Raw genomic sequence first — 27,014 nt, 5'->3', positions numbered from 1 at the left:
GTGACCCTCGATAACACACTCCGGCGCCACGCTCCCTGGTGGACGTTCTGGTGTTGGTTTCGTCCATGACGTGGTTTGAGTATTGTGATTGACAAAGTAGGACCGACCGAGTGATGAGATGTGCCATTCGCATCCGAGAGCAATGAGTTGCCCGGGGTGGTCTATGTTTAATTATGAGTTCCTCGCTCCTAGTGGCAAATTCTTTATTTACCTAGACGCACTCCTGGCAAAGGTCGGTTCCAGGAAATCATCGCGAGTGTGTCATCTTGATATATTGGTCCACTATCCAACACCATATACTGTTGCCACAGCAGAGGGAGCGCTGCATTCCCGCCTGCTTATTGTTGAGCAAGACATTGAGTATCACAACGCGGTTACTCACCTTTCCAAAGTACATCCTGGCGGTGCTGTGCACCATAGGGTGGCGGATCCTTTGCGCTCGTCAGAAGAGGCACACCCATTGCCGGCGAGTCTATCGGCGCTTCTCGTTCTACCTCTCTCTGTCTTGCTGACGTGCTTGACTTGGCTTCGTCGCGGAGCATGACAATAATTGAGAAGGGCGAGGAAAGATGGTAGATGGTGGAAGTGATGAAGAAACGGTTGGCTGTGCATGCTGTATTTGCAGGCCAAATCCATCAACGAACGCCAAGATAAGGAGGTTGTCATCACAGTGCGATGCATTTGAGTAGCACACCCCAAGTACGCCGGTCACAAGTAAGTCACTAAGACCTCGGATTGTGCTTTAGTGGGAGACAACATCAGGCCCCGAATGACTCGCCTTTTCGCTCGCAGAACGAGCAGACCTCTGGGTCTTTCAACACACCAACACGAATCATACGTCGACACATGAAACAGCAAAGTGAATAAACTTTCCGCATTACAGATACATGTGTAGAGACCAATCATACGCCATACGCCATCTACCACTTACCACCCGCTCACTTCACTGAATAGATGATTGGACAATGTAATGCAACCTTCTATGCTGTGTGATTCAGTGGCATGGTATTACTTGTGTGAGTCGTAGCTCCCTGCAGAGTCACGGTTTGAAAAAAATCTGCATCCTTCGAATTCAACGAAAGACACGAACAAACAAACACGACCGCCAATTTCCTATGTGTAGTGGTCATGTGACTCATGTACTCGGTCCTTCGCGACGAAATTTATTGATTGCAAAGGGTATGTACTATGAATTGTGTTTATTCGTTCATGCAGGTTCATGCTACGCCACCCACGTGGTCTAAACGGTTCGAGTACAGAAACAACAACCAACAAAAGAGAAGGAGATGATCGTGCCATGCAGTTCAGTGCATGTCTATTAGTCTTCATGTTACTTGAACGGGCGCCCAGTTGCCAAGTCATTTCCCGTTTGCTCAGTAACGTCATGTCCAGGTCCACATCAACTCGAAGTCAATCAACGCAACGACGCTTGCTGCATCTTCCCCAACACCCTCGGCTGACTCAAATTCGCAATATAAATGAAAATACCACCCGCAGGGTATCTGTAAAGCGGCGCACGGAGCCTCTTCTGGTTGAGATGGTGCCCGGTGAAAGCGATGCTGCGGCTTAGGACGACGAGCCCGTTGAACGTCCTGATCTTGAAGTATTCGTCGGCTTCTTCAGGGGTGAGGGCGCCGGAGTCGCGCGGGAGGTCAACGAAGCAGACGGCGATGCAGCCGTCGACGTTGAGGATGAGCTGTGGGGGTAGGTGTCAGTCCCAAGCGAGCAAAGAACGAGGGAGTTTGATTCGGGAGCAAGTGGGATAGAGGGAAAGGAGAAGCAGAGGGCTCACAGTGTCCTTCTAACTAGTCGTCACCTTCTCAACAACACATAATCAAAAAGCGACAGCTCCTGAAGTGTGGACATCAAATGGCCCAGATACAGTTGCTGCCCATCATCTTCGCACATTTGCCAGGGGGGCCATCAGAGTACTCCGCAATACTGAGACGGACTTGGATATCAAGGTTGGTTGGCAAACTTGCATATGATGAAATAGCTGACGTTTTCCTTAAGAGTCTATTCTTATATTCCACTGACGACTATGATATTGTTATCCAGCTGAACCCTGCCATTCTACCGAGATACTACCAAAACGTCAATGCAGAAATAAGTGTTTAGACTAGGGACTCTCATTTGGGCATAAGCGAGTCGACGCCTCGCCCAGGATTTAATCCTCTTCTTCTGTTTCTCGCCGATCTGCAGGTATGTTCCACATATGAATGTAGGGTCCCCTTTACAACCATCCCTATACAGAACATGTTCGCAGATACACTAAATTATTTGCTGACCCCCTGGGAGGTGATTGCATTGGAGCAATTTGGCGACTGGGTGCACCCCGTTCCTTCCGTGCACTAGCAGCTTTTTCGAGCAAGCGATTGCCCAAGGTATGTCGATCTCATCGAACCATCTGCATAAAAATAATATTTGGTAGGAGGATAAAGCGAAAGACAAGGGGCTCAATCGACAATCCGTTCTGGACGACATCGGGAGATTAGGAACAGGTATGGTCCAAAAGATTATCGCACATGAGCGCATATAGAGATGCACATAGCGCTCATCTAAAACCAATATAGCAAAAGCGACAATGCTGGAATATGACCGGCATAATAAGAACGAAAATAGGGAGCATCGTCATTGGGAGACTTCCCGCAGCATTAGAATCCTAGACTTCGTGTTCGTCGGAGATTATGCTCATAACTCTAGAATCACTGCCAGTGTGTTCCAAACCGCACACCAATTATATCTAGATTCTAAACGTGAACCGTGACGCATTAACGTTTTAAACGACTACTTTGGCGAAATGCTTACATTCATATTCTGTCATCGATGAAACGAGTTTATGTAATTGACTAACGTATGATGGCTCGATAGAAGGAGCGACTGTCTTCCTTCAAGAGTCTGCATACGGGAGACCAGCTGGCTACAAAGTGTAGACAACTCCTTTCCTCACACTGTTTAGCCCTTTTTGTGCGCTACATATCCATAGTATAGGGCCATCCAAGCTTCAAGAGTCATCTAACCTCGGGCCTCCGAGTCCACCCCAAGTCAACCCCTACCCCAATTTCGTGAGAGTGACGTCCACAATTCTTCTGTCTGTTTCTGATTCTTTTCGCTAAAGTACCGAGCAACCTTGGGCCTCCTTCCTTAGGGTTCAAGTTACGTGCGTGGCCCTAGTAATTTCAGCCTATAAAATACCAGCATGCGATGGCTTTACATCCAAATCCTTCACTGCAACAAGCTCCATGATGTTGACTTCCCACTTCACCATCCTTGCGCTGCTCACCTTCCTCACTGGCGCCAACGCGGGATGTGCAGCGTGCGCTGATACTTTGGAAGTCGATGGTGTAGCGGTCTACACGCTAGTCAACAGCACTATAGAGTACAAGGACGGGTACACACTTTGCACGTACGTTACACTCACAACTTCGTCGAGCAAAGTGACTGATAGGTTAACAGTTACGAGAATATACTGGGCTTAGAGGTGACCTGCGAGTATTCGGTACGTGCATGCTGGATGTTGTGCAGCTCATCGGTTTCGTTTGACACGTTTGCGGTTATCAGGACAGGGGCGCGTACGTGGATGGGGATGACTTGTGTCCGCGTGGGTCAAAGTCGGATACGATTGGGTGTTGAGCAGGATATGACGTGGAAATGGCCTAACGGGAGTAGCAATATTGTTTTGCAGACAGCTGGACATATCAGTATATTTTTTCCGTTAGAAACGTTCCCCTCGTTGTCTTGCATTGGCCAGCTTGTAATAGACGATCTTCTCGAGCCTCTCATCTCATTCAGTATTCCTCCTGGCCTGGCACTGGTCAGTGTCTCAGTCAGATTCGAAGCTTGAAAATTCGAGCGAGTTCCTCGAGTTTCGTTCTCCGGGTCAAGACTATAAGTTGTAAAAAAAAAACCTAAAATTGACACGCACCTACAAAGTTCACTCATGCTTGCAGGGTCCAAAGGGGAAGCATACGTATAGCGCATAGCAATGCTTGCATTAAGTAGTGTAACACTCACTTCTACACTTCTTCCACCTCACGGCGGCTCATACTGTGCACCACGATGCCCTCGCCAAAATATCCCCCATGCTACACATCACCGCCACTTAACTCGTGTGTACGCTCTTGAAAGGCAATTTCAGTCATGGCAGTTCCTTCGTCGGAGTTGGCCAGAACAAGCTGGTCAAGAATCTCATTCACCCCTACATAGTTGGTTAGTCCTGAATGGCAAGATCGGATCAGTACAGCAGACCGACTGCCAGTCTGTCAATGAGAATGATGGGAATCACAAGATGTTCCCTGCATCATTCGGCCGGTCAGACACCACGAACATCATGTGCCGATATGACGTTACTAGTACGTTGGTGCTGTTCGTGAGTATCATATTGTGCTCAGGCTAGCGGTAATATTGTGTGAGGTCTACGACTGTCTACGAAGACTGAACGCAGACTCCGTGACAGTGACAATTCGGAAAGTGCCGGGAAGTAGCATTGCAAACCCTTCCCAAATCCTTTTTACGTCATATCTTTACCACTATGCAAAGCGTTATCAGCATCGCCAGTCGGGATCCCGCCCTCACCCAGATCTCACCTTCTGTTGCAAGGGAACAAAAAACGCGGCCGATATTCTTCCTTCTATATATTTGTCACTATCTCGATGACTCTGAGTTGAAATATACATCTATTGGCACCTGACTTTCACATTTCCTGTCGTCCTCCCCATTGTCCGGCTGCCAAGTACGTTTTGAGAGGCTGACACTGACGGCGGCTGCACGGGGCGGCCGGATGGCAATCACAATGATATGAGACAACCCTGGGAACTTTCCAACCAAGCCGCCTGTAGCAGACTTTACCAAGACTTCGTAGCGGAGACTTCACCAGACCGGCCATTGTCAATGCACTTCTGTGCAAGATAGAGAAATGGTGCAACGTTGGTCGTATCCCTATACATGCCTGCCGTCGGCCGCCCGGGTGTATCTGAAAAGGTGGTTGCACAACCAACTGGCGAGGAGAAGGCATACGAAGTCAAACTCTGGCTACTGTCAAAGCTGAAGGAGGCAGCTGTGATATCGTGCGACGACGGCTTTCTAGATACGAGTGGTATTTGCGGCGTGCACAGGCACACAAAGCTCTCGATGACCTTCGCCTTCGCACACATCTACAAGTTCAAGGACGACTACATTCGCGGGCACCAGGGAATCCGCTGTGCTCGAAAAATTCAACCAGACCGTTGGGACTGCTGCTGCTCGGTATCTCAGGGTCTGGGTAGCAGTCAAGACACTATCAGCGGTCCTGGACAAACTGAACTGGGATGCTGAACTGCTGGTAGCCGATGTTCGCGGGATGTCAAAGAGAGATATATGGCCAACCCAAGGTCACTGCACGCTTTCGTGGATCTAAAAGTAGGGTGTCTGTGATAGGAGAAGATGGCGAGGCTGTTTTATTTGAAGGTAGGCATTCGCATGATTGATTGTAAGGAATTGTCTTGACATCATGATATGTAGCGCCAACGAGGGAGAAGCATCAACGAGAGACAAGCATTAACGAGGGGCTCGAAGAAGCACCGGCACGAACGAGGGAATCGGGTCATTGACCTGGGATGCGAGAATAGCATAGGAAGCTTCGTCTCTAGCTCAATGCTTCACGGACAAAGGGTTTAGTAGGGCGGGCAGTGCCTCTGACTTGATGTTTCACTTTCAAAGGTTTAGAGTCATTTTCGCATCAAGGTATGTTTTCAATTTGATACACTTAAGCGACAACACTACAGGTACAGGTGGGCAGTGGTAGACGTCAAAGCAATTCCCCCAGGGCCAGTATCACCGATTATGGAAACAGGCTGTAATGTATCGCTATGATATTATGGGACACGGCAAGCAAGAAGCGGGCTCACCTTTTCGTCTTACAGGCAGCCACTCCCCTCTGGGCCTAAACCGACATTGAAGGGGTGACAGCAAGTCGAACAGCTACACTTATTGACGACCTCGACAGTGCCGTATTCCGAACACCAATATAAAAACGGTAAGCCGTTGTTATAACCCGCGAGTTCTCCGCACCCATACTCATCTGCGAGCACCTGTAAGTACACGGTCTGACGTCAAAGCAGGGGTGATTACATGTAGGGGCGCATGGCGTGCCGTTAGGGTCCGGCGCCGTGACCACGCCCGCCAGCACTGCAGTAGACATAAGTATAGTCGTGAATGAGGTGAACCTCATTGTTTTGCTTCAGGATGGGATGATCGCACTGAAAGCCATCACTTCGCTTTATACACAGACAGTACTTATAGGGTGTCAGCCCAGAAATTTGATGTGCGTTCCTAATGCGCCGTGGCAACACGATATCTCTTGACGCTCCATGAGATTTCGCTGGTGTCAAACTCGCGTCGAAATTTCACAGACAATCAGTTTTCCCGATGATCTACAGATATGTAAGTTTCATTGCATTTCTTGAATCAATTCCTATATATGATGATATAATACCATTATAAGACATTATCTCTTCTCACTGGTTCTCTGACGTGCCGTTGCTGTCCAATTCATTGGCCGCATCTTTGTTGACGCCACGAGTGCGTTGTTGACCGTGAATCTCTTGAGATGTGCTGTAGCTGCGTCGCTCTGCGTCAGAGCGTGGTAACCAGAATGTTTTACCGGAACAATGAATGTGAAGTGGGTGAATAGCGTTGCTTGTTTGGTTTTGCCACCGTGACATTACGAGACGAAACTTGCAGCTGTTCGGAAAGGTCTGATCCAAACCTAGAACCGCTCGATATTGTCGGAGCGGTAGAGCTTGGAGGGGATGGTGCTGTCTGTCGTGCTGCGTGCAGGTGTACGTCGATGCTAAAAGGGAAACAAAGTTCATGTAAGATAATAACAGTGAACGAAACGAAACGAACGCACCTTCCAGAATTCTCAATCCTGAAGCGCCTAGGCTTAATCCCACCAACAGTAGCAGGCCCAACGATCAAGACACCCCTTCTCTTTTTCGCCTTCCACAAAATCTTCCTCGCCTGTCTCTCACGCACCCACCCCGCAATCAACACACTAGCCTTAATACCCACACTCCAATGCACGCTTGAAGGCCATACACAAAATGCGTGTCTTTGTCGAAAGGTCCATACGCAGGCTGTGTGCCCTTTTCACTAAGGGAGGCGAAACGCACGACGACGACGACGACGTTGGGCTGGGTTTTAGAGTCATTTTCGCATCAAGGTATGTATCTAACCTGATACTGTTGAGCTTCAACACTACAGATACAGGTGGGCAGTGGTAGACGCCAAAGCAATTCCCCCAGTGCCAGTATCACCAATTATTGAGGCTGTAATGTATCACTATGTCATTATGGACACTGCAAGCAAGAAGCAAACTCACACTTCCATCTCCACTGCAGGCGGACCCACCTAAAGTTGCGCCTTTAGGGTTAGGGATGGTACAGCAAGTCGGGCAGGAGCAATCCTGGATGACCAGAATAGTGCTATCTTCCGTACAGTAAAACAAAAATGCCCAGTCATTGTTATAACCTGCGACTAGTCCGCACGCATATGACTCTGCAAGCACCCATAAGTACACGGTCTGACGTCAAAACAGCTGAAGATGATTACCTTTATGGGCGCATGGCGTGCCATTAGGGTCCGACGCCGTGACCGCGCCCGCCATCACTGCAGCAGACATTATCATAGTCGTGAATGAGGTGAACTTCATTGTTTCACTATAGGATCGGGCTGGCTGAATGAACTGAAATATATCACTTCGCTTTATACATAGACAATATAGGGTGTCAGCCCAGAAACATGCATTCGCTGTGCATTCCTAATGCACCATGGCAACACGATATCTCTTGACGCTCCATGAAATTTCGCTGGTGTAACGCTCGGGTCGAATTTTCACAGATGATCAACTTTCCCGACGATCTACAGATATGTAAGTTCTGTCGCGGGTTTTCAATCATTTATGGTATAATGCCATTATAAGACAATGTCTCTTCTCACTGGTTTTCTGGTGCGCCCTTGCTGTCCAAGTCACTGGTCACATCCCCGTTGACGTCACGAGTGCGTTTTCGACTGTAAATATCTTGGGATGTGCTGTAGCTGCATCGTTCCGCGTCAGAGCGTAGTTACTGGCAGAATGTCCTGAACAGAAGCGTGTTTGGGTTTGCCACCGCGTCACATTACGAGACAAAAGTTTGACCTTTCAAACTTTCAAATTTTGCAGCTGTTCGGCAAGGTCCGAACTGAACTTAGAACCGGAAAATACTGGAATACGAACCGCATCATCGAAACAACCGTGGACAATGGACGAAAACCTGCAATTGTGTATTGGTGATTGGTACCATACCCGGTTCTCCGCACCTTTCAGTGAAGTGAACCTTTTGATCCCCAACTAGCAGTTGATTTAACTGTATATTTTGACGCTCGCTGACTCGGATTTGGTGCGAGTGTTGACAATACATTATGTTTTGTCAGGGTCCTTTCTAATTATAAGCGGGTTTTGGTTCAGAACGTGGATGCGAGCAATGCTCTAGAGAGAGCCTTGTCTCTAGTTTGATGCTTCACAATCAAAGGGTTTAGTAGAGCAGGCCGTGTCTCTGACTTGATGATTCATTTAGAGTCATTTTCGCATCAAGGTACGTATCTAACTTGATACTGTTGAGCTTCAACACTACAGCCTGAGATTCAGGTGGGCAGTGGTAGGCGCCAAAGCAATTCCCCCAGTGCCAGTATCATCAATTATTGAGGCTGCTGTAATGTATCACTATGACATACATTATGGACACGGCAAGCAAGAAGCAGGCTTACACTTCCATCTCCTCAGGCTGTGCAGACGTCGGACCCACCCGGGCCTAGGTCTATAGTTGCGCCTTTAGGGATTACACAGCAAGTCGCGCAGGAGCAATCCTCGATGACCAGAATAGTGCTTTCTGGCGTACAGTAAAACGAAAACGCCCAGCCATTGTTATAACCTGCGACTACTTCGCACCCAAATGACTCTGCAAGCACCCATAAGTACACGGTCTGACGTCAAAACAGCTCAAGGTGATTACCTTTCTGGGCGCATGGCGTGCCGTTAGGGTCCGACGCCGTGACCGCGCCCGCCAGCACTGCAGCAGACATAATCATAGTCGTGAATGAGGTGAACTTCATTGATTCACTATAGGATGGGGCTGGCTGAATGAACTGAAAGTTATCACTTCGCTTTATACAGACAGTACTTATAGGGTATCAGCCCAGAAACATGCATTTGCTGTGCGTTCCTAATGCGCCGTGGCAACACGGTATCTCTTGACGCTCCATGAGATTTCGCTGGTGTCAAGCTCGCGTCGAAAATTCACAGACGATCAGTTTTCCCGAGGATCTGCAGATATGTAAGTTCTGTCGCAGTTCTTCAATCATTTCCTATATATATGATGATATAATGCCATTATAAGACAATGTCTCTTCTCACTGGTTTTCTGATGCGCCCTTGCCGTCCAAGTCACAGTCTGGCCACATCTCCGTTGACGCTGCGAGTGCGTTTTCGACTGTTAATATCTTGGGATGTGCTGTAGCTGCATCGTTCCGCGTCAGAGCGTGGTTACTGGCAGAATGTCCTGCCGGCCGGTGAACAGCTTGTTTGAGTTTGTATGCTCTCAGGTTCCCATACAACTCAAACGACACACCGACATTGTGGCGGCGTAACATCGTCTGCTTCAAAACTTTGTAGCTGTTCGGCAAGATCCGAATTGAACTCTACAAGATCCGGAAAATGCTGGAACACGACCGGATCATCGAAACAACCGTGGACCGAACCATGGACGAACACCTGCAATTGTGTATTGGTGATTGGTACCACACCCGGTTCTCCGCACCTTTCATGTGGTGAGGTGAACTTTTTGATCCACAACTAGCAGTTGATTTAACTGTAGATTTTGACGCTCGCTGACGGATTTGGTGCGAGTGTTGACAATACATTATGTTTTGTCAGTGTCCTTTCTAAGCGGGTTTTGGTTCAGAGCGTGGATGCGAGCAAGGCAGAGCGCGATACCAAGTTCAAGGTATGTCACATCCGTGCTTGGATCTGCCCCGCTGTAAGCATCTCACTTTTATCATTATGCAGGAACATGGAGCGCGACTAAGAGATGTGCGTCATTTAGTTTTCAACAAGCTCATCTTTTCCTTATTGGCTCGTCATATTTCTGATGCCTGACTCGTCTCCAACAAGCACGCCAATGGAATAAGCTTGGCGAAATACTTATGCCAATATCTGTTTTCGCCTTCGGAGCCCACGCTAGTCTGACAAAAATCTAGGGCAATGATTGTTTTCGGTGCCAATACAAACCGCGCAGCTCCTCCTGCGAGCACATTATCTCCCCTTCATTTGCGCAATTTTCTTGATTCCCTGCGTTTCAGCACTCGACCTGCAAATGCGCCTCAATCAATACCGCTCCAACACCAGCATTAGAATTTCAGGTTATCTCCTGTAGGAATGAGCCCTTCGATGTAGCTGCTGCTCACGATGAAGATCAGTGAGTGACTCGCCATCGCTCCTCTTTAATATCATTAAACTGAATTTGCAGAGATACGGCAATACCCCTGAAAGTGACGCTGAAGCGGCCGCGGCTATGCAACGGACGGGCGACGAAGCTGACAGCTCAGCTCAACCATGTCAGCCTGCAGCGGGGGCTCAAGGGTCTCAAGGGCGACCAACACATACACATGGCTCGACCGGTGGAGCATAAGAAATTGTATATCAAGGTGTGAGCTGCTGCGCATTTTTCTTTGGCTGTCGGCGTCTCACCCCGCATCAACCATAATATCATGTGTTAAACCACTTTGTCACTGTTCTCTCTTCTTTCTAGCGTGCTTTGGTGGACTACTTTGTACATACTGGCTATACATGGTATCTTGTTGCCGTTTTCACAGTAGGCACACGCCGATGGCGACGCGCACATTCCTACCTGGACAAAATGCCATCTGACAATACCTGCATGGGTCCTCGCAACGCAACGGCCAATATCGGTCTCCTGGGCCTTCTTGTTGGAATCATTTGAGAATCAGAGGACATGTCTAATTAAAACTTGAAGCCAACCTCGAGTCGTGACGGATGTTCAAACATTCACTGGAGCTTCTGAAGCTTCAAACTTCAAGCATTCACTGAGGTACACGAAAGTGTGTGAAGTTCGTGTCATCCGAGTCCGATACATACACGATTCGGCAAAATACATCATGCTGGTTCGAGTTGATCAGCAGACGTTGAAATCACCCACTGAGTTTGCTCTGCCCTCTCTCATGTACTTTTACTGACTATTTGGTATTACCCAGTCATACAGCTCGAGCATTAGGGTTTATTAATTTATGCAGCAGATAATTTGTTATAACTAGGCACAGCGGCCGTCGTTTGTGACTCTGACATTGAGAGTTGGTCCAAACGACGATCATTAACCAGTTTTGTATTGACCGATGCCTCTCGTAAATTATTCACTCGACGAGAAACGTAACGACTGTCGCATGTGTGTGGAAACTAGAGATGAGTAGTTATAAGTGAAAATGAATGTGAAGCTACATTGAAGTTTTCTGTGTTCGAGCTATGACTAGAATTTCCAACCACCCGCCAATTCCATCACATTATCCGGGTCGACAGCTTTTTTGATGGCCCGCAAACGAGGTAAATTATCACCATACATATTCTCTAAAGCCATGTCAGGAGGTGCGTTGTTCGGGTACACAGCAACATTCGCGACATCCTGGCCGAGATCTGTGAGTGCCTGATTCATATGCTGGACGCTTGCGTCGACAGCGTCGAATATCGTGTCATCATATCTCGAATCTGCCCAACCATAGTACACTTGGATGAACGAGTAACCTCGACTCCGTGACGGTGGGTATGCGGTCGGTGAATCTACATGGTCGTAGAGTGTGGACAAGTATATGTCCACATCATATGAGACGATTCGTAGGCTAGAGTTTGTCAATTCTGCTCCCCAGAACTGACCATATATGCGTTAACGTTATATCCAAATTGAAGGGAAAGAGTGATTACCAGTGTCTCGTTCACAACCATGTCCAACACAGGCATTGTGATCTCCTCCATTGCCGCCCAATGAAACACGGATCTGTCTTTGAGTGAGTACTTGTAGACCAGACGGTCTTATGTTCCCCAGTAACTTACCTGAGTCCAGAAGTGGCATTTAAGGGAAGAGACTGAATGAGAGAGATGTAGGATCTAGTCGAAATGTCTTCTTCGATGTGGGGGGCCGACAAGAATTCATCAAACATGCCCTCAGGGCAGGTTGGAGCATCATAAAAAAGGATACTCAACATTTCGGCCTGCAAAGCAGCACGTAGGTCACTTATCGAATATCAAGTGGAGAACAGCGATAGCTGACTCACCGCTCCAGAGATATAGTTATATGTGTTGTATATGGATGCCTTTGGATCGGATACATTCGCCCCAAAGTTGGCAATAGCTAAGCCTGCTGCTTCCCATTGGTCCAGCGAGTACGAAACACGTCCACCCTGCACATAAGAAATTTGTCAGTTTAAATCACCCAGACTCCGAGTTCTTACCCAGACTTGAGACTGAGGATATGTTTTGACAGTAACCCTCGTCACGATACCCTGCCATTGTCAGCGCGTTCGCCAACAGATCAATGGGCGCTACGCACAAAGTTATTGAATCCCCCCTTGAAATTTCGCAGAAAATTTAGATAGGTGATGTCATCAGCCCACTAAAAACTCACCCGCAACGCAAAGAACAGATCTGAATTTGTGGAAATTGTGATATCGGTCACTGTCCCATTGGGCAAAACAAGTTCGAAGGCTACGACGTTGTCGAAGGCCAAACCATACTGGTTAGTCAAATACGAATATCCTAGTATACAAGCAAAATGAGTTTCGTTTTCGTCGTGGGCCTGAGTAACACCATACCTCCTCCCAAGGCAATGCCTCCGACTCCAATGCCAGTGACTTTCGCCCCTACGACAGTGACACTATACTGTTCCAGTGCAAGGTAAACATCATCCCAAAGTAAACCTGTGCCTATGGTGGCTGTTTGTGCATCCGAATCGTATACCACATCCGAAAAGGAATACATCGCAATTTGGACGCCTGACGTCGAAGAAAAACCTGCATTTGCAGCATGTCCTCCACTTTTGATCTTTGTGACAGTCACGATTATCAACACAAAATGCAAGCCAAAGCCATTGTTACTCACTCCAAATGGTGTCTGCGTCTGTCCCAAAATTCGAAGCTGATGTGAAGGACACATCAGCAGATGAGTGCTGAACTTTCTCGCCTTGTACGTACCGCGATTCCAACATCTTCAGCTGTTGCAGGCTCAAAGGAACATTCAGAGGTTTGAGTACTGGACGCAGACCAGTGATAATTGCCCTTGGTATATTGATTCGAGCCTGTGGAACTTTGAGTTCGCTGCCATCAAGATCTTGAATGGAAGCACATACCAGTGTAATACACTACGGAGCTCGACGAGACTGCAGTTGCGATCTGCTCACAAACTGTACTTCGGAGGACATTTCCTGCATCGAAAAATCCTGAAGAAGCAACGACCAAAGTGAGGCCAGATAGACCAAAAAGAAAGGAAAACGAAAGGTCAGCAAATGCGACCATCATGATATGTCCTCTCCCGAAGGAAACTTTGCAAGCTGGTCACATCAAGTTGCTGAATTTAAGTGGAACGTTAGTCGGGTCGTGGCTCAATGCCCGAAGGCTCGACCCTATAGCTATTACCGACTCGTCATATATACTATGCGGGTCTGATCGTCGCGACGGGCTTGAAGCAGAATTCTTGGAATTTAGAAGTTAGTGCTTCTAGCGCTTGATCACGTACGTTAGCGAGGAATCCCCACTGATTCACGTAACATGATCACACAATCATGAAGTTTAATTACATCTTTTTGGAAGGAGACCACTTGATTGGGGTGATCCTATTACTCGCGCCGCAGTGCTAGGCAAGTCTAGTTTGATCCAGCTCGGCCGCTCAGAGCTCGAAGTCGTTCGGACCAACGCAATGCTGAGGCATTCAACTTCGGCTGTTGCTCTGGACGAAGAGATGGCATCGTGAGGTTGGGCTGGAACTCCCCGTTGATGAATTGAGCCGTCGGGTGGACGGGCAAACAGTGATTTTGGTGTGATGAAAGTGTAGCGGTGGGAGTGAGGGCTCAGGGAGGGGAAATAACAAGTGGTAGGGTCAAGGTAGTGTATGTAAGTAAGTCACCCAGCGCCGGCAGGGTCCGAACCGACTCGGACAAGCACTTATTAGACTATGCCAGGTCCGAGGGCGATAAATTCTGGGGCCTTAGGAAATTGCCGCATCTGTGCCGCACCCTGCTGCACCCTACTCAACAATGTCTTATATGCCTCTAAAATGCGTCTACGTCGTACGCAACTGTCTGAAATATGATTTAAGAATAAGTAATACTATATTCCAGGTGTTTGTGTAAGGCTAACAGTGGTACTACAGTGATATATGTACTTGATGGGTGCGGCAGTGATGCGGTAGGGTGCGGCAATTCTGTAATCGGGTGCGGCAATTCTGTAGTTGGGTGCGGCAGTGGCTGTGCACTACCGCACCACTGCACCGACACCAAACCACGCATCTTATCAACTCCACTTGCAGCACGGTTACCAGCAGCTGCGCGAAACTTGGTGAGACAACTCAACGACCCCTCAAACAGGCTTGCGCCTGTCAGGTTTGGTGCCTCGATGCCTCCGCCTATCATTCAACACCTGTCTTTGCTGGTTGCATGCCTTGCCTGACTTCACTGTCACACATCTCCTCGACCACATTCTGCAGCAACCTGTGCAAACGGATACCGGGGCTTTAAGGTATGTATGTCATATCTGTGTGGCCTTTTGTCCTTGCAAACTGAGTCTCGTTCATTTCAGAGTACAAACTACTACTACGAGGCCCCAGCCTATGAAGCCTTGTGTATCTTCCTTGGTTGTGGCCGCGGTTTGGTTTTTTTGGTGTGTTTCTCTTTCTTAACTATGTCAGGCTCACTTCCCTCGCTAAAGTTCGGTCCACACTATTAGTCAAACCATGTCAGACTGATCCGCGATGAAAAGCGATGATGATGCACGTCTACTTCTCCTTCAAATTCTGGTGCGTATGAATCTCGGTCGCCATGATTCCAGTGCTCAGGGAGGCCCTCATAGGGATTCCATCGGTCTTGGTGTGCACCAGCATCTTTTCCCCATTGTTCATTTCCTGCAGCTCCTGCAGCCAACGAGAGCTCGAACATCTGCTGTTCCAGTATGCCAAGACACTCCAAGTCGACGTCTATATCCATCGAGGTCAGATCATAGCTGAGTTGGAGGTCAAGCCAGGCAGCCTGGAGCATCGTGTTTTCTTGCTCTTCGGGAGTAGGAACTGAGTTCACGTCAGGTCCTGACGAGCGACGTTCAATAAGGATATTTTGGGCTGGCTCCTGGAGTAAGTTTTTCTTGCGCTTCGAAACTACGATAGTGCAAGCATGTGCATATGTAGCACAGTTCAGCCGATTGATAATTCGTTTAGCTGCACCAGGGACATGTCTGCCGCACCCAGTACCGCATCCGTGCCGCAACATGCTCAAAATTGTTCTCTGAATTCAGACTCTCAAATGCATTGGTGTGAAGTGGATAATTAAGGAGTCGGACGAGAAACACTCCTAGTTCATTTATTTGGTGCACGAGGACAGTGCAGGCCGAAAATAAGTGTAGTACTTATGATTTGGTATGGGTGCGACAGTGGTGCGGTAGGGTGCGGCAAGTTGCGGCAGTGATGCGGCAATTTACCTGAGCCCAGTCAATACGATGCGACAACGCATCCAGCACAGGTAATACCGCCAAGAACAAAAAACACAATGAATATCTACAAACAGAACCCCTCCCATCCCACTTTTCATCGTCATCTTTTACTGCAAGTACCAACTCCAGTCATCATCGTCATCAAAGCTTGTTGCCGTCCCAGCATGCAGGAACGAAGGAGGCGCGAATATCTATACTATAAACATACAATACCGTATACGCCTGCGCACCCGCTCCTTGTTCTCTACCTTTCATCTTCCAACAACGGCCAGAGAGCCCCCAAAACGAACAAAGTTAACTGCTACCAATTCCAGTCGTCATCATCATCGAAACTAGTCGCTGTCGCCGTGCCTCTTTTGGTGGGTGCAAGTGAATTGAGCGTTTTGCCTACTGATGTAGACGTAGAGGCGGTAGAAAGCTTAAGTGCAGGGGCAGAGGCAGAGGTAGGCGCAAGCACAGACGGCATCATAACCCTCCCAGCATTCACCGTATCCTCTTCTTCATCTTCCAACCAACTCCCGGGGCGCGGGGCAGGTATATGATTGCGAGTGTGCAGGTTCGTCGAGCGCGTCAGTGGAGAGCTCGTGTTTGATGATGGTGTAAGGAAGGAAGAAGAAGCGGAAGTGACCGAGGAACCGCGTAAGGAAGTGCTGCTGCTTGAGGGCGTGCGGAGGGATGATGGAAATGGGAAAAGGGATGGTGCCGGCGTTGGTATTGATGTCGGGACTGGCGCAGGGGAAGTGGCTACTGGGCCTGGAGTCAGTGCCGATACGATGGATTGGGAGACATCTGAGAGGAGTATGGATGCTCGTTTTTGGCTTTTGGAGAACCTGTAATGGGTCATTAGTTCGTGAACGTGATGGAGCATCGGAGAAAACAAGAAATCGGTCGTGAATGATGCAAAATATTGATGACCGGGAGACACGGAAAGAATCACTTACACATCACCTCCAAGCTTCCTGCCAACGTTCCCCCATCCCCCACCAACTACGGTGAGCGATCCTGCGCCGGGCATTGATGAGGGTGGCGCTGGGGGAGAACGATTGATACGTAATGTATTTTTGCTTGGTGCCTCAGGAGACTCTGTACCGTCTGCGTCGATTTCTGAACTTGATATGCCCACCGCTGTAACAGACGCATCCATTCCCAAATTGGACGTACCCCGAACGATGTCTGAAGTCGCGTCAAGATCCGCGCTGCCTCGCCCGAGATCCACGCTGGTGCTCGTACTATTATATGAGGTGGCATGCCTCGTAAATGCAGTAGGTGGATGTGAAAGATCGCGCGATCTTCTACGGAAGACTTTTTCTTGCCTTTCTCTTGCTACCTCTTTGTCTCGTGATTGATTCATGAGGTTTCGTTCATTGTTTTCTGTGCCGATACCAGATGAAAGGCAAACGTCCTCGTCCCAGATAGATGACACAGAACTCCTCGAGAGTCGCCTCACCCCTGAACGTGTGGACGCTGATGTGGACGAGTCGCTCACGCGCTGTGCATGACGCCTCGGGACACTCGTTGTGTCTTCTATATTTATTGGAGGAGCTGGTGAAGGGATGGGAGAAGAGAGGTCGCTTAGGTCGCTCAGACCCGCTGCAAGTAATCTAACGCCTTCTTTGAGGCCATCTACGACAGAAGCAGTGGGTGTGGACGAAGGAAGAGTGGGGTGGTATGGTTCGCGGTTGACGATACGCTCCCATTTGCGTTTTACTAGGAAACGAAAGATGGTCAGTTCGCTCTGATTTCATATTTAGGTGGATATAATGCGGAACGACGGCACCGAGGAAGAAGACACAAAAAGGACGAAATGAAACATCAAGAAAGGACTCACGTTCTCCTAAATCCCCTTCAACAGCAGCAAGCTGACCTGTGAGCTCGAGACGTCTACTCTCAGCGGCTGCAATTGCGTGTAGGAGGTCGGCGTGCCTGAGATTCGATTCCGTTGGCATCAATACAGGTACGCAGAAATCGGGACGTACTTCTCAGCCAATGTCAAGGCAGCTCTTTCTACACTCCCACTGGTACTGGTATTCCTATGTGCGCGAGTTTCCCCAACTGCGTTTAATCCGCGCAACTCCTCGAGCCCTGCCATAGTCCGCCTCTTCATTGAGCGTGAAGTCCTTTTGTGCCCATCGAATAGACCTCCCGTTCCAAGTACCGTATCCGCTCCTATCAAACCATCAGCCACGGTTGTATGCGTGGATGCTCCGTGTCGGGAAAACACATCGACGCGTGAGGACACGTAGGAGATGGAAGATTGCCGGCGGGTGGCTTTGAGGGCTTTGGTCGCGTCGTTGGGAGACACGCCGCGTGCGTGGGCACTGGTGGGCGGTGTGCTGCGATTTGCAGGGGGTGAATAAGGCGGGGAAGGGAGAGAACTCGCCGCTGTTGGCGAGCTGGATGTGTTCAGGAGGGACAAGTGTTTGCTGCATGCTGGTGTCGTACTGCCATTATGGTTAATGTTCATCGTGGTGGTATACGTTTGATTTTGTCGTGTGGTATCGTTATATGGTAGAAGACATGGACGTTGGTGAGGGAGTAAGAGAACGTAGTTGGTGTGTCGGTCGGTCACACAGTACAGCTGGTTGATGATCTGGCAGTTGCAAAGCAACGATCTCAACTGTAACACACTAAAGTAATTATGAACCGAAAAGGAAACTCTTCAAAGTCCTGGCTTGCGAAAACATAGGCCCGGTCGTCGACGGGAACAACGATGAGAGCGAGAAAAATCTCTATTTCCATAGGTCACTGCACTGGTATGTCTCTGACCACCAAGGTAACTACATGCTGGCTTCGCACTGTATATTAATACGAGATCCCGAATCAATGATGTGCTGCCCCGCCCTCTTTCTCGGCCTCTGCAATAAAGTTCTTGATACTGCTCATCCTGGTCAGTCCGTGCTGCAGCACGAGTCATTTGTCTCTGACAGAACACGTACAATTGTTCTTCTTCACTGTAGAAGCAAACGCCGCAGTCAGTCTGTGTCCGCGTACACGTTAAAGCAAGAACAAACGCACCTGGACCCAGCATTTATGGGTACGGCCTCCTTCACGCGCTCTGCAAGAGGTTTGCCTGAAGATGCAGAATCCTTCTTTCCACCAAGGGATGCATAGACGGCACCGCCGGTCGCGAAGAGTGTACCCAACGTGAGGTACTCGGTTTTGATGGCGCGGCCAAAGATGACGCTGCAAATCTGGTGGATCAGTAGCTAGTTAGTGGGACATGTGGAAAAGAGAGACGCACTAAGACATGTCGATTTTCGGAGGTGGAGGAAGAGGTTCAAGCACAAGTGAAGTAGCCCGGGTTTTCCCGGTTTTGCCAAATCCACCGAATTGATTAGTCCTTTAGACGAATATTTACCATTGACCGACCAACCTCTGACAGATCTGCCCCCCAGACTTTGTCAGTTTGTCCAGTCTGTACCCGACGCAGACTCGCTGGCAACATTTCGCACTTTCTGCTACCACTTGAAGTGATTAAACATCAGTCTCCCTAGCTAAGGCTGATCTTAGACGAAGGTCGTACTGAAGTTCAAGTTCTGATGCACAGGACGCTATCTACAGTCGCGCGTGGAACAGCGTTCGAGCAAAGGTCGCTCCAATTGCTTCAAGAAAGTTTCTCGATGTCACTCAAACGCGTTGGTGGCAAGTCTGACGGCGGCGTCGACTTGCTTGGCTGGTGGTGGCTACCCCTCTCCGAACCACAGTCTTCTCAATCCACCGCAATCACCCTTCCCCGTAGACGCATCCGCGTGCTCGCACAATGCAAAGCGGAAAAGAAGAAATTCTCGCCAAACTATGTTCGCGAGATGGAAGGTGTATGGCATACGCATACTACCACTCAGGCCCCCTCCTCCACACCCGTGTCTGAACTGGGTACAGTGGCATTGCTCCTCTCAGAGTCAAAATTCACCACTGCGACCCTCACCCGTGCACTCGGTTCCAGCGTCCCTTTTCTCCTCATGCACCTCCCTCCTCTACCGGTGTCCTCAGATCCACGCGTTGAAACCACCCTCGGAGAAGTCGGCTCCGCTTTCTGGAACCCCGCTCTAGGTGGTGCGCAAGGTCTTCTTCGCGGGGACCTTGATGTTCGCTGGGAACGTGACCCGGGAGGGGGTGGGCGGCCTGGGTTATGGTGTCGTGACGAGAGGCTCCAGAACTGGACACCGGATACGCACGGGGAGTGTCTTAATGCGCTCGAGGACATCGATCGATAACTAGGATAGTGATCAATCGATGGATGATTTGACTTGGGCATTGAATGTCGCTACAACTGTATGTATGCTCTACTTTGGTCACACTTTGCAGAGGCGCCGACTGGGCGCGTGACTGCGTTTGCATGTTCATTACATTACATTCGAAATACACTATCACTGGTGGTCCAGGTGTCTCGATATCTGTCGAACCTGGGCTCAAGCATATTCCATATCTTAGCGCTCACTGACAGATTTAGTGCAAGTGATTATCAGACGGAACAAACCGAAGTGTATCGAGATTCAAAGCACTGCCGCTAACAAGTCTTCTCACCAAGGTTGCCTCCAACCGCAGCATGCGAATCTGAGCATCCAGCAGATCCGCTCGTCATCACCATCTTTCCTTGCCCTCGACCATTGATTTACGCATTCCCGTGCCTGCCCTCATCGTCTCTTCTTGGCCATGCCCCGCAAAGAGGCCGAGTCAAGTACGTCAGCCAGACGGAGAGAAGCGCTGTTAGACTCGCCAGCACGTGTTGCACCTCTTCGAGCGGGAGCGAAGTATCCACCACCATATGGTGCACAGCACAGCCAGGATGCTCTTTGGGAAGGTGAGCAACAGTATTATGATACATATTGAGTGACCCATCAAGAAGCAGGCGGGAATGAAGCGCTCCCTCCTCAGTGGCAACAGTTTCAGGTGTTGGATGGTACAACAATATATCAAGACAACACGCTTACTATGTCTTCATTGAACCGACCTTTACCAGGAGTGCAACTAGGTGAGCGAAGAACGTGCCACTAGGAGCAAGGAACTCATGGCTGAGCATAGATGAACCTGGACAACTCGCTGTTGCTGGATGCGAATGGCACATCTCGCCATTCGGGCGGTCCTACTTCGTCAACCACAACAGTCGGACCACATCCTGGAAGAAACCAAAGCCAGTGCGTCCGGCAGAGAGCTTGGTGCCCGAGTGCATCATCGAGGGTCACTCTAAATGCATATGGAACCTTGCCTGCTTGGGCATCAGTTGCAATATACTGAGCTCGTCGCAAGACTGTTCGATTCGCCACTGGAAAAGAGACGGAGAGCCAGTAGGAAAGCCTTTGGATACTGATGGTGCGAGGATAGGCTCAATGACATTATCCCCGGATGAAACAATGGTCGTGAGCGGAAGTACGGACGGTAGACTACGACTGTGGAACATAAGGAAGGGCATCATGGTCGGTGACCCGTGGGAAGGGCACAATGATACAGTGAGGTGCCTCGATTGGTCTCCCAATGCTCTGGAGATAGCAAGTGGATCGGAAGATGGCACTATACGACGATGGAATCCGAATGTTGGCCAGCAAACAGCAACACCAATCGAGACCGGTCATGGCTGGGTGTATGTGGTCAAATACTCTCCGCAATGCGACAAATTCATGAGCGGCGGTGCGGACAGTATAATCCGCGTGTGGTCCAAGGACGGGCAGTTGCTCATCGAAATCAAGGGCCATGACTACGACGTGGCGTCATTGTGTTGGTCCAAGGACGGCGCACACATCTTCTCTGCATCATATGATGACACCATCCGAAAATGGCGGTCAATTAATGGAGAGGAGCTCGTCGTTCTTCGGGGTCACACCAACCACGTCAGATCCCTGTGTCTGTCCCCAAATGAAAATTATCTCATTAGCGCATCAGAAGACTGCTCGGTTCGCATCTGGGACCTCAAGACCAATCAGCCGGTCGGAGATCCACTCTTGCATGACGACGAACTCTTGGCTCTTGCCATATCCCGTGATGGACAATACATTGCTAGTGGTGGATTAGACGGAAATATCTATGTTTGGAGCATGGAGGCAGCGCTCGATCAGCGGGGTGGCAACCAAGTTGGTGTGCGTATGTGCATTGACGCCTTAAAACGTTTCTAACGGTTCTGCTTTAGAGCGTGGATGATGCCAATGCAAACCCTGACCCGAAATCTCAGGCAAGTCGGCCCTGCTCTTCTTCTCTTTACACTCGATCTCACCTTTTCCTAGGGGCGTCCAGTCCGACCGAGAGATGTGCGCCGATTAGTTGTGATTAACCTTGTCCTTCGCTCATTTATTTGTTCAGCACTTTCCCTCACACCCAATCGTCTCCAAACAGCACGCGAGTAACAAAGGCTCGGCGAAATATGTCAGTGTTGCTTTTCATTCCTGAGCTCTTTCGCGCCTGACACTGATATAGGGCAAAGACTTCTTCGCCAACGATACAAATTGCGCACCAGCTCCGCCTGCGAGTCCATCAGCTGTCCTTCATATTTTGTTCAGTTCATTACGTTTCCGTCCTCGACCAACAACGCGCGAGCCCCGACATTGGAATTTCAACTTAATTCCTGTAGGGATTTCCAGACGCACTATTGATGTAGCCGCTGCTCGTGATGAAGACGTGAGTTTTCTTGCTGTCGCTCTTCTTTCATTCCATTGAAACACACTGCAGAGGTACGGTATCACCCCTGAATCTGATGCGGAAGCTGCCGCAGCTCTGCAACGTACGAATGTCGACAACGAGGCCGACAGTTCAACGCAACCAGGTCAACCTACGCCGGTGGTACAAGGGTCTCAGGGACGACCAACAGAAAAACAAGGCTCAAGTGGTGGGACGGGAGACCTGTCTTATGAAGTTACCTGCTGCGGCTGCTGCGGATTTTTCTTTGGTCGCCGTCGTCCCACCTCGCATCAGTCCTGAGTTCATTTGCTGGAAGTCATTCGATGTTTTTCTCTTCTCTCTCGTGTGCGTTTAGGCGTTGTATCTCACTCCTAGCTCGTGCTGTCCTATGCAGATGTACATGATATTATTTTGTTAGATAGTTATGAATTGTAAAGTAAGGTAAAGGAATCATATGTAGATCTACGTTTAAACAAGATGTCCCGGTGCAAAGTGCATGCAGACGCAAACGCAGACAGAGGTATGCTTGAGGACAGGCGGCGTTACATTCCTCGGTGTGCATCGTACGCTCCTCGTCACCATCTTCCAGCCAACTCCCCGCGCGTCAGTGGTGAGCTCGCATTTGATGATGGGATCAATAAACAAAAGGAAACGGTGCTGGATGAAAACTGCATAGGGATGTAGTGTTGGATGAGGGCGTGTGCAGGTATGGTGCTGGTGCTGTGGAGGTGGTGCTGGGCCCTATGGATAATGCTGATACAATGCAACCATTTGGGAGCAGGAGGGAGGCATGTTGGAGAGCCTGGATGTAGTCCATCAACCTGATAGAGCATTGAAGAAAAAACAGCGGCAGAGAAAGTTGAAAACCAGGAAACAGGACGAGAAGTATTACGTCGCCTCCAAGCTTTTTCTCCATATTCCACCACGCTCCACCAACCACTTAACGAGCGATTAGACACGCATAGATGAGGCAGGCAGGCCAGCCTTCCCTTAGATGAAACGTTGGCTGAGATGTGGAGTGGCTTAGCCTGCGTTGCAGCGGCTGTGATTCACGCCACGATTCTAGACAGGAAAAAAACGATGCAACATGATCGTCGTGTGGAACGTACGGCACTTGAATCGAGTGGGAATGTGCACCAACATTAACTTTGACTCTCCCTAAATTTAAAGTTGACAACTTTCCTTTAATAATTAATGCCTGGGTTTTCCCAGATCAGTTTCGAACATTGTAAAGCAGGCTCTACTACTTGAGTCGCGAACTTCGACCAACGTTTGCTCGATGCCAGTGGTCTGGCTGGTCACTGCAGGTCGTGGCGAGTCACTTGCTCGCACTTAATGCAAGGTAGAATTTAAGGCTCGTCCTTTTATATGCTTGCGACGAGTCGATCCAGTAAGGATGGAATGTTGAGTGGGTAGTCGTGAAAGTTGGATGGAGTGTGCTGCATGAATATATCATCCTGAATGATTTTATTGAAAGTAGAGGTGTCAGCAGTGTAGTCTAATTTTCAGTCGCTACAATGACTTACCATGCGTGTTATCATATCCCGGCAACATTTCATGGCCTGGATAGTATCACACTGTACAGTGTACGCCACAGACACGCATCATCAACAGTAGGGTGAGGCGTTTGAGGGTAAGTGCCACGTCGTCGGTTATTCACTTTTGATCGACAAGCTCAGTAGGTCGCATTCAGGTCTTCGGGCGTGCAGAATATGCCGTCGGCGCTTCTCTCATGATACTGTGGCTTAATTCATAAGCTACCCTGCGACGAGCAATATCATTCACACAACTGAGACTCTTACCTGTCCTTCTCAAATTTGATGCAGAACTCACTTTGAACTCACTCAGATCTGAGACTGAGCCTGATTCTGACTAGGGTACGGGCGAAAACTCTCCGAGCAGTTAATAACATGGTTGAATAGCATGCTGCTCACAGGGAATTGAATGGCAAATAGTAAGTAATGTATGTATATATTTGGCTAAGTACTGATGTAACGTAATCATCAAACTTGGTACACAGTCACGTGCGATGCGAACCGTGATCTTGGACAAACCACAGCCTGCCAGACCGCGTCGAATGTGAAACTTAGACGGATGCTGAAGAGTCCGAGAAAGAAGAGTGTGACGGTAAGCCTTTTGAGGTGTAATACGTTCATATCATGATTAATAAACGAACAGCCATCACGTCCGCCGCGGAGGAATGGCTCAAGGCAGGCCAGTGTAAAGAGGGAGCCACCAGAGATCGACTTGAGTGCAATCAGACCCCCCAGTCCGACCGAGGACCCGCTTTTATTGAGTGCAAGACGTGCGGGGTCAACCGCAAGGTCTAGATTGACCCCTCTCTTCTCAAGCTCGTCACCGTATAGACATACCGATGTCAGGGATACCCAGTCAGCCGAGTGGACGGACACCGAATCAGAAGGCGAGGGCGAGTACACAGGTCGTTTCAAGATGTTTCACGTGCCCACGAAGGCGGACCCGCCGACGAGTGAGACAAGGGCACGCATGGAGGAGTGGGGTCGGCCGGTCAGCCCATTTCCTTACGAGGCACGACTGGACAGGAGCTTGCCTGATCCAGTGGATATGGAAGTCGCAGATAGTGAGAATGAGGACATGGAAGGAAATATTTTGGATGCATTGGATATCGAGAGCGTGTTTGAGGACATTGTGGAGGTGCCACCTGCGTCGGACGATCAATCTAGCGATCCGCCAACCAGTGATTTTCATGTCGGGGCAGAAGAGAGTGAGGATTCAGATGTGGACGTTGAAAGCAACGTAGTACGCATCACAGGCAGTGACCCAAAGGCTGCAGCGAGGGCTGCTGCGATTTTGAAATTAGTAAGTATCCATCTTTATTCGCCAGAAGTTCAAGTTTCTTAACCCCCTCAGCACGATTACGACTGTGTATTGGCTTCTTCTAAGCGTGCCGCTGCCCGGTCACGCACAACGTTCCTTGATGCAGGCGTCGGGAAACGTCGCAGCTCGACGCAGAGCCGGCGTGCGGTTCACAAGGAAGATGCGACGCCGTGGTGCAATGTCGAAGATATCATGCAGGACATTACCTTCATCGAGCAACATACGCCTATTAAAATGCCCCTCCGGGTCAGTCTTGGCCACAATGGACAACGAATGTCTCGTCCTTCGAGTGCAACATGCGCCCAACCTCGGTATAAGCCTAAGGCGGGCGAGTGGAGGCGTGAAGACTGGAAGCTTTTGGATAAATGTTTTTTCGAGGAGCGCCGTATCAACGGAGTCATCACTGCGTCGGATGAGGTTAACAGGGAGGCTGTGGTGATGAGATTTCAATCTCTTGCTGGAGGTCACGATGTTGTGACAGGGCTGGGTCCCCCCTGGAGTTGGTTTGTACTTCTTCGCTGTTTTTTCTTTCCTAGCTGAGCTGACACATACTTAGGGAGAACTTGTTAGCGAGAGTAGATGTGCTCATCAGAAAGCGGGCTGCGCGAGCCGATCTCTCAACACTATCCTTTGCTAGCTTCGTATCTCCGAATGCATCCACTCTGGCGAATTTCACCTCTACGCCATCCCCCCACACACCGCGGTACCGCGACCTCTTCGATGAAGCCAGTGCAATTGACACAACGAATATTCCCATATCTACACCATCTTACGCAGCTAGGTCTCAACCGACCATTGTACCACCAAATTATCTACCGGAAAAGACAGGTTTCTTTTCCAAGCTTCCAACATGGGCATCATTTCTTCCTCGCCGTGTACATATAAAACCTGATGACCACCCCGACTGTCCTCCCTTGCCTCCTCCGCCCGCAAATATCATAGACCGTCGCAAACCTATTTTGACACCAGCGCGGAAACTTTCGGAGCAGCGGAAGCCGCACAAGGATTTTGTGAATCTTCACCATACCACACCTCAACAGAAGCGTGCGCAGCTGCGCAGGAATAAGCCAAAGCGCCTCGTAGAGCTTCGTCACATATCGCCGGAGCCTGTCCAACGCGGATTCACAGGCGATTACCAGGCAAGACGGAGTAGCGGTGGTAGCGTCAAGGATTTGATCCAATGTTTTGAGGGGACGATTGATCTTGCCGGTGAAGGAGGTTCTATACGGGTCTCTCCAAGTGCCGTGCAGAATAGGCATCCTTGGAAACCATAACTATGCATTTATACTGGAATATTAAGATTATTGACTTTTAGATTGGGATTATAATATATAGTAAGAAGTTGGGAGGTTAACTTGATTGTTCTTGCACTCGATAAATAAAGCTTTTACATGTGTCAACTGAGCACTTTCGATGTAGCTCCTGCTCGCGATGAAGATATGAGTGGTTCCCCAACGCTCTTCTTTGAGGTGATTGACATCAATGTGCAGAGATACGGTATTGCTCCTCCCACCGAGGCAGAGGGGGCCGCAGCGACGCAACGTACGAGCGTCAACGAGGCCCGCATCAGTCATGATGTCGTCTACGTACTGAACCAAGGCTCTTTGCTCGACATGCGAATTGATGGCATTTGTTGGTTCTAATGTTGACGATAGTGGTTGAGGAAACACACTAGGGGCCCCAAGAGACATCGATATCATTATGCATTCCAGCGACAAGGACTTTGAATTGGAAAGTAAAATAAACCGCATACAAAACACATGCACTGATACACGCGACAC

General features: G+C 49.2%; 11 protein-coding genes across 11 annotated transcripts; 4 read left to right on the top strand and 7 right to left on the bottom strand.

Annotated features, from left to right (window-relative positions):
• Positions 1 to 1,414: 1,414 nt before the first annotated feature.
• On the bottom strand, positions 1,415 to 1,696 carry DEU56DRAFT_727578 (uncharacterized protein; the record flags this gene model as incomplete). Its single annotated transcript, XM_041347995.1, has 1 exon — positions 1,415 to 1,696. A coding segment is annotated over one exon (282 nt), but the record flags the coding sequence as incomplete, so codon positions are not given.
• Positions 1,697 to 2,817: 1,121 nt separating this feature from the next.
• On the top strand, positions 2,818 to 3,908 carry DEU56DRAFT_775929 (uncharacterized protein). Its single transcript, XM_041351680.1, has 3 exons — positions 2,818 to 3,406; positions 3,457 to 3,499; positions 3,562 to 3,908. The coding sequence occupies exons 1-3, from the start codon at positions 3,243 to 3,245 to the stop codon at positions 3,631 to 3,633; spliced, it is 279 nt and encodes a 92-aa protein (XP_041213398.1). The 5' UTR covers positions 2,818 to 3,242; the 3' UTR covers positions 3,634 to 3,908.
• A 1,036-nt stretch (positions 3,909 to 4,944) lies between these two features.
• On the top strand, positions 4,945 to 5,588 carry DEU56DRAFT_752065 (uncharacterized protein; the record flags this gene model as incomplete). Its single annotated transcript, XM_041349604.1, has 3 exons — positions 4,945 to 5,066; positions 5,191 to 5,369; positions 5,500 to 5,588. The coding sequence occupies 3 exons, from the start codon at positions 4,945 to 4,947 to the stop codon at positions 5,586 to 5,588; spliced, it is 390 nt and encodes a 129-aa protein (XP_041213397.1).
• Positions 5,589 to 6,494: 906 nt separating this feature from the next.
• On the bottom strand, positions 6,495 to 7,660 carry DEU56DRAFT_752064 (uncharacterized protein; the record flags this gene model as incomplete). Its single annotated transcript, XM_041349603.1, has 6 exons — positions 6,495 to 6,720; positions 6,746 to 6,829; positions 6,890 to 7,005; positions 7,035 to 7,172; positions 7,361 to 7,536; positions 7,591 to 7,660. The coding sequence occupies 6 exons, from the start codon at positions 7,658 to 7,660 to the stop codon at positions 6,495 to 6,497; spliced, it is 810 nt and encodes a 269-aa protein (XP_041213396.1).
• A 929-nt stretch (positions 7,661 to 8,589) lies between these two features.
• On the bottom strand, positions 8,590 to 9,152 carry DEU56DRAFT_775914 (uncharacterized protein). Its single transcript, XM_041351679.1, has 3 exons — positions 9,030 to 9,152; positions 8,797 to 8,975; positions 8,590 to 8,724 (listed from the first exon to the last, which is right to left on the bottom strand). The coding sequence occupies exons 1-2, from the start codon at positions 9,127 to 9,129 to the stop codon at positions 8,797 to 8,799; spliced, it is 279 nt and encodes a 92-aa protein (XP_041213395.1). The 5' UTR covers positions 9,130 to 9,152; the 3' UTR covers positions 8,590 to 8,724.
• Positions 9,153 to 11,555: 2,403 nt separating this feature from the next.
• DEU56DRAFT_907936 (uncharacterized protein) lies at positions 11,556 to 13,593 on the bottom strand (the record flags this gene model as incomplete). The annotated part of the gene is made up of 11 exons (XM_041356942.1): positions 11,556 to 11,951; positions 12,005 to 12,077; positions 12,134 to 12,291; positions 12,355 to 12,480; positions 12,532 to 12,582; positions 12,630 to 12,647; positions 12,705 to 12,835; positions 12,892 to 13,120; positions 13,178 to 13,213; positions 13,270 to 13,373; positions 13,425 to 13,593. The coding sequence occupies 11 exons, from the start codon at positions 13,591 to 13,593 to the stop codon at positions 11,556 to 11,558; spliced, it is 1,491 nt and encodes a 496-aa protein (XP_041213394.1).
• A 1,418-nt stretch (positions 13,594 to 15,011) lies between these two features.
• Positions 15,012 to 15,272, bottom strand: DEU56DRAFT_727570 (uncharacterized protein; the record flags this gene model as incomplete). The annotated part of the gene is made up of 1 exon (XM_041347993.1): positions 15,012 to 15,272. The coding sequence occupies one exon, from the start codon at positions 15,270 to 15,272 to the stop codon at positions 15,012 to 15,014; it is 261 nt and encodes an 86-aa protein (XP_041213393.1).
• Positions 15,273 to 15,769: 497 nt separating this feature from the next.
• DEU56DRAFT_775859 (uncharacterized protein) lies at positions 15,770 to 18,368 on the bottom strand. Its single transcript, XM_041351678.1, has 4 exons — positions 17,748 to 18,368; positions 17,600 to 17,694; positions 16,713 to 17,478; positions 15,770 to 16,601 (listed from the first exon to the last, which is right to left on the bottom strand). Exons 1-4 carry the CDS (start codon positions 18,233 to 18,235, stop codon positions 16,073 to 16,075), a joined length of 1,878 nt encoding a protein of 625 aa, XP_041213392.1. The 5' UTR covers positions 18,236 to 18,368; the 3' UTR covers positions 15,770 to 16,072.
• A 114-nt stretch (positions 18,369 to 18,482) lies between these two features.
• DEU56DRAFT_775857 (uncharacterized protein) lies at positions 18,483 to 19,137 on the bottom strand. The gene is made up of 4 exons (XM_041351677.1): positions 19,013 to 19,137; positions 18,787 to 18,954; positions 18,708 to 18,722; positions 18,483 to 18,646 (listed from the first exon to the last, which is right to left on the bottom strand). The coding sequence occupies exons 1-4, from the start codon at positions 19,018 to 19,020 to the stop codon at positions 18,592 to 18,594; spliced, it is 246 nt and encodes an 81-aa protein (XP_041213391.1). The 5' UTR covers positions 19,021 to 19,137; the 3' UTR covers positions 18,483 to 18,591.
• DEU56DRAFT_775853 (uncharacterized protein) lies at positions 19,130 to 20,209 on the top strand. The gene is made up of 2 exons (XM_041351676.1): positions 19,130 to 19,241; positions 19,288 to 20,209. Exon 2 carries the CDS (start codon positions 19,311 to 19,313, stop codon positions 19,983 to 19,985), a length of 675 nt encoding a protein of 224 aa, XP_041213390.1. The 5' UTR covers positions 19,130 to 19,241; positions 19,288 to 19,310; the 3' UTR covers positions 19,986 to 20,209.
• Positions 20,210 to 24,407: 4,198 nt separating this feature from the next.
• DEU56DRAFT_775824 (uncharacterized protein) lies at positions 24,408 to 26,633 on the top strand. Its single transcript, XM_041351675.1, has 4 exons — positions 24,408 to 24,504; positions 24,556 to 25,215; positions 25,267 to 25,736; positions 25,790 to 26,633. Exons 1-4 carry the CDS (start codon positions 24,472 to 24,474, stop codon positions 26,505 to 26,507), a joined length of 1,881 nt encoding a protein of 626 aa, XP_041213389.1. The 5' UTR covers positions 24,408 to 24,471; the 3' UTR covers positions 26,508 to 26,633.
• Positions 26,634 to 27,014: the final 381 nt, after the last annotated feature.

This window comes from Suillus clintonianus, assembly GCF_016758775.1.
Source record: "Suillus clintonianus strain FC179 chromosome Unknown DEU56scaffold_7, whole genome shotgun sequence".
In the NCBI taxonomy this organism is placed as follows: domain Eukaryota; kingdom Fungi; phylum Basidiomycota; class Agaricomycetes; order Boletales; family Suillaceae; genus Suillus; species Suillus clintonianus.
The sequence above is the reverse complement of the archived record's forward strand: the minus strand, read 5'-3'. Positions and strand labels throughout refer to the sequence as shown.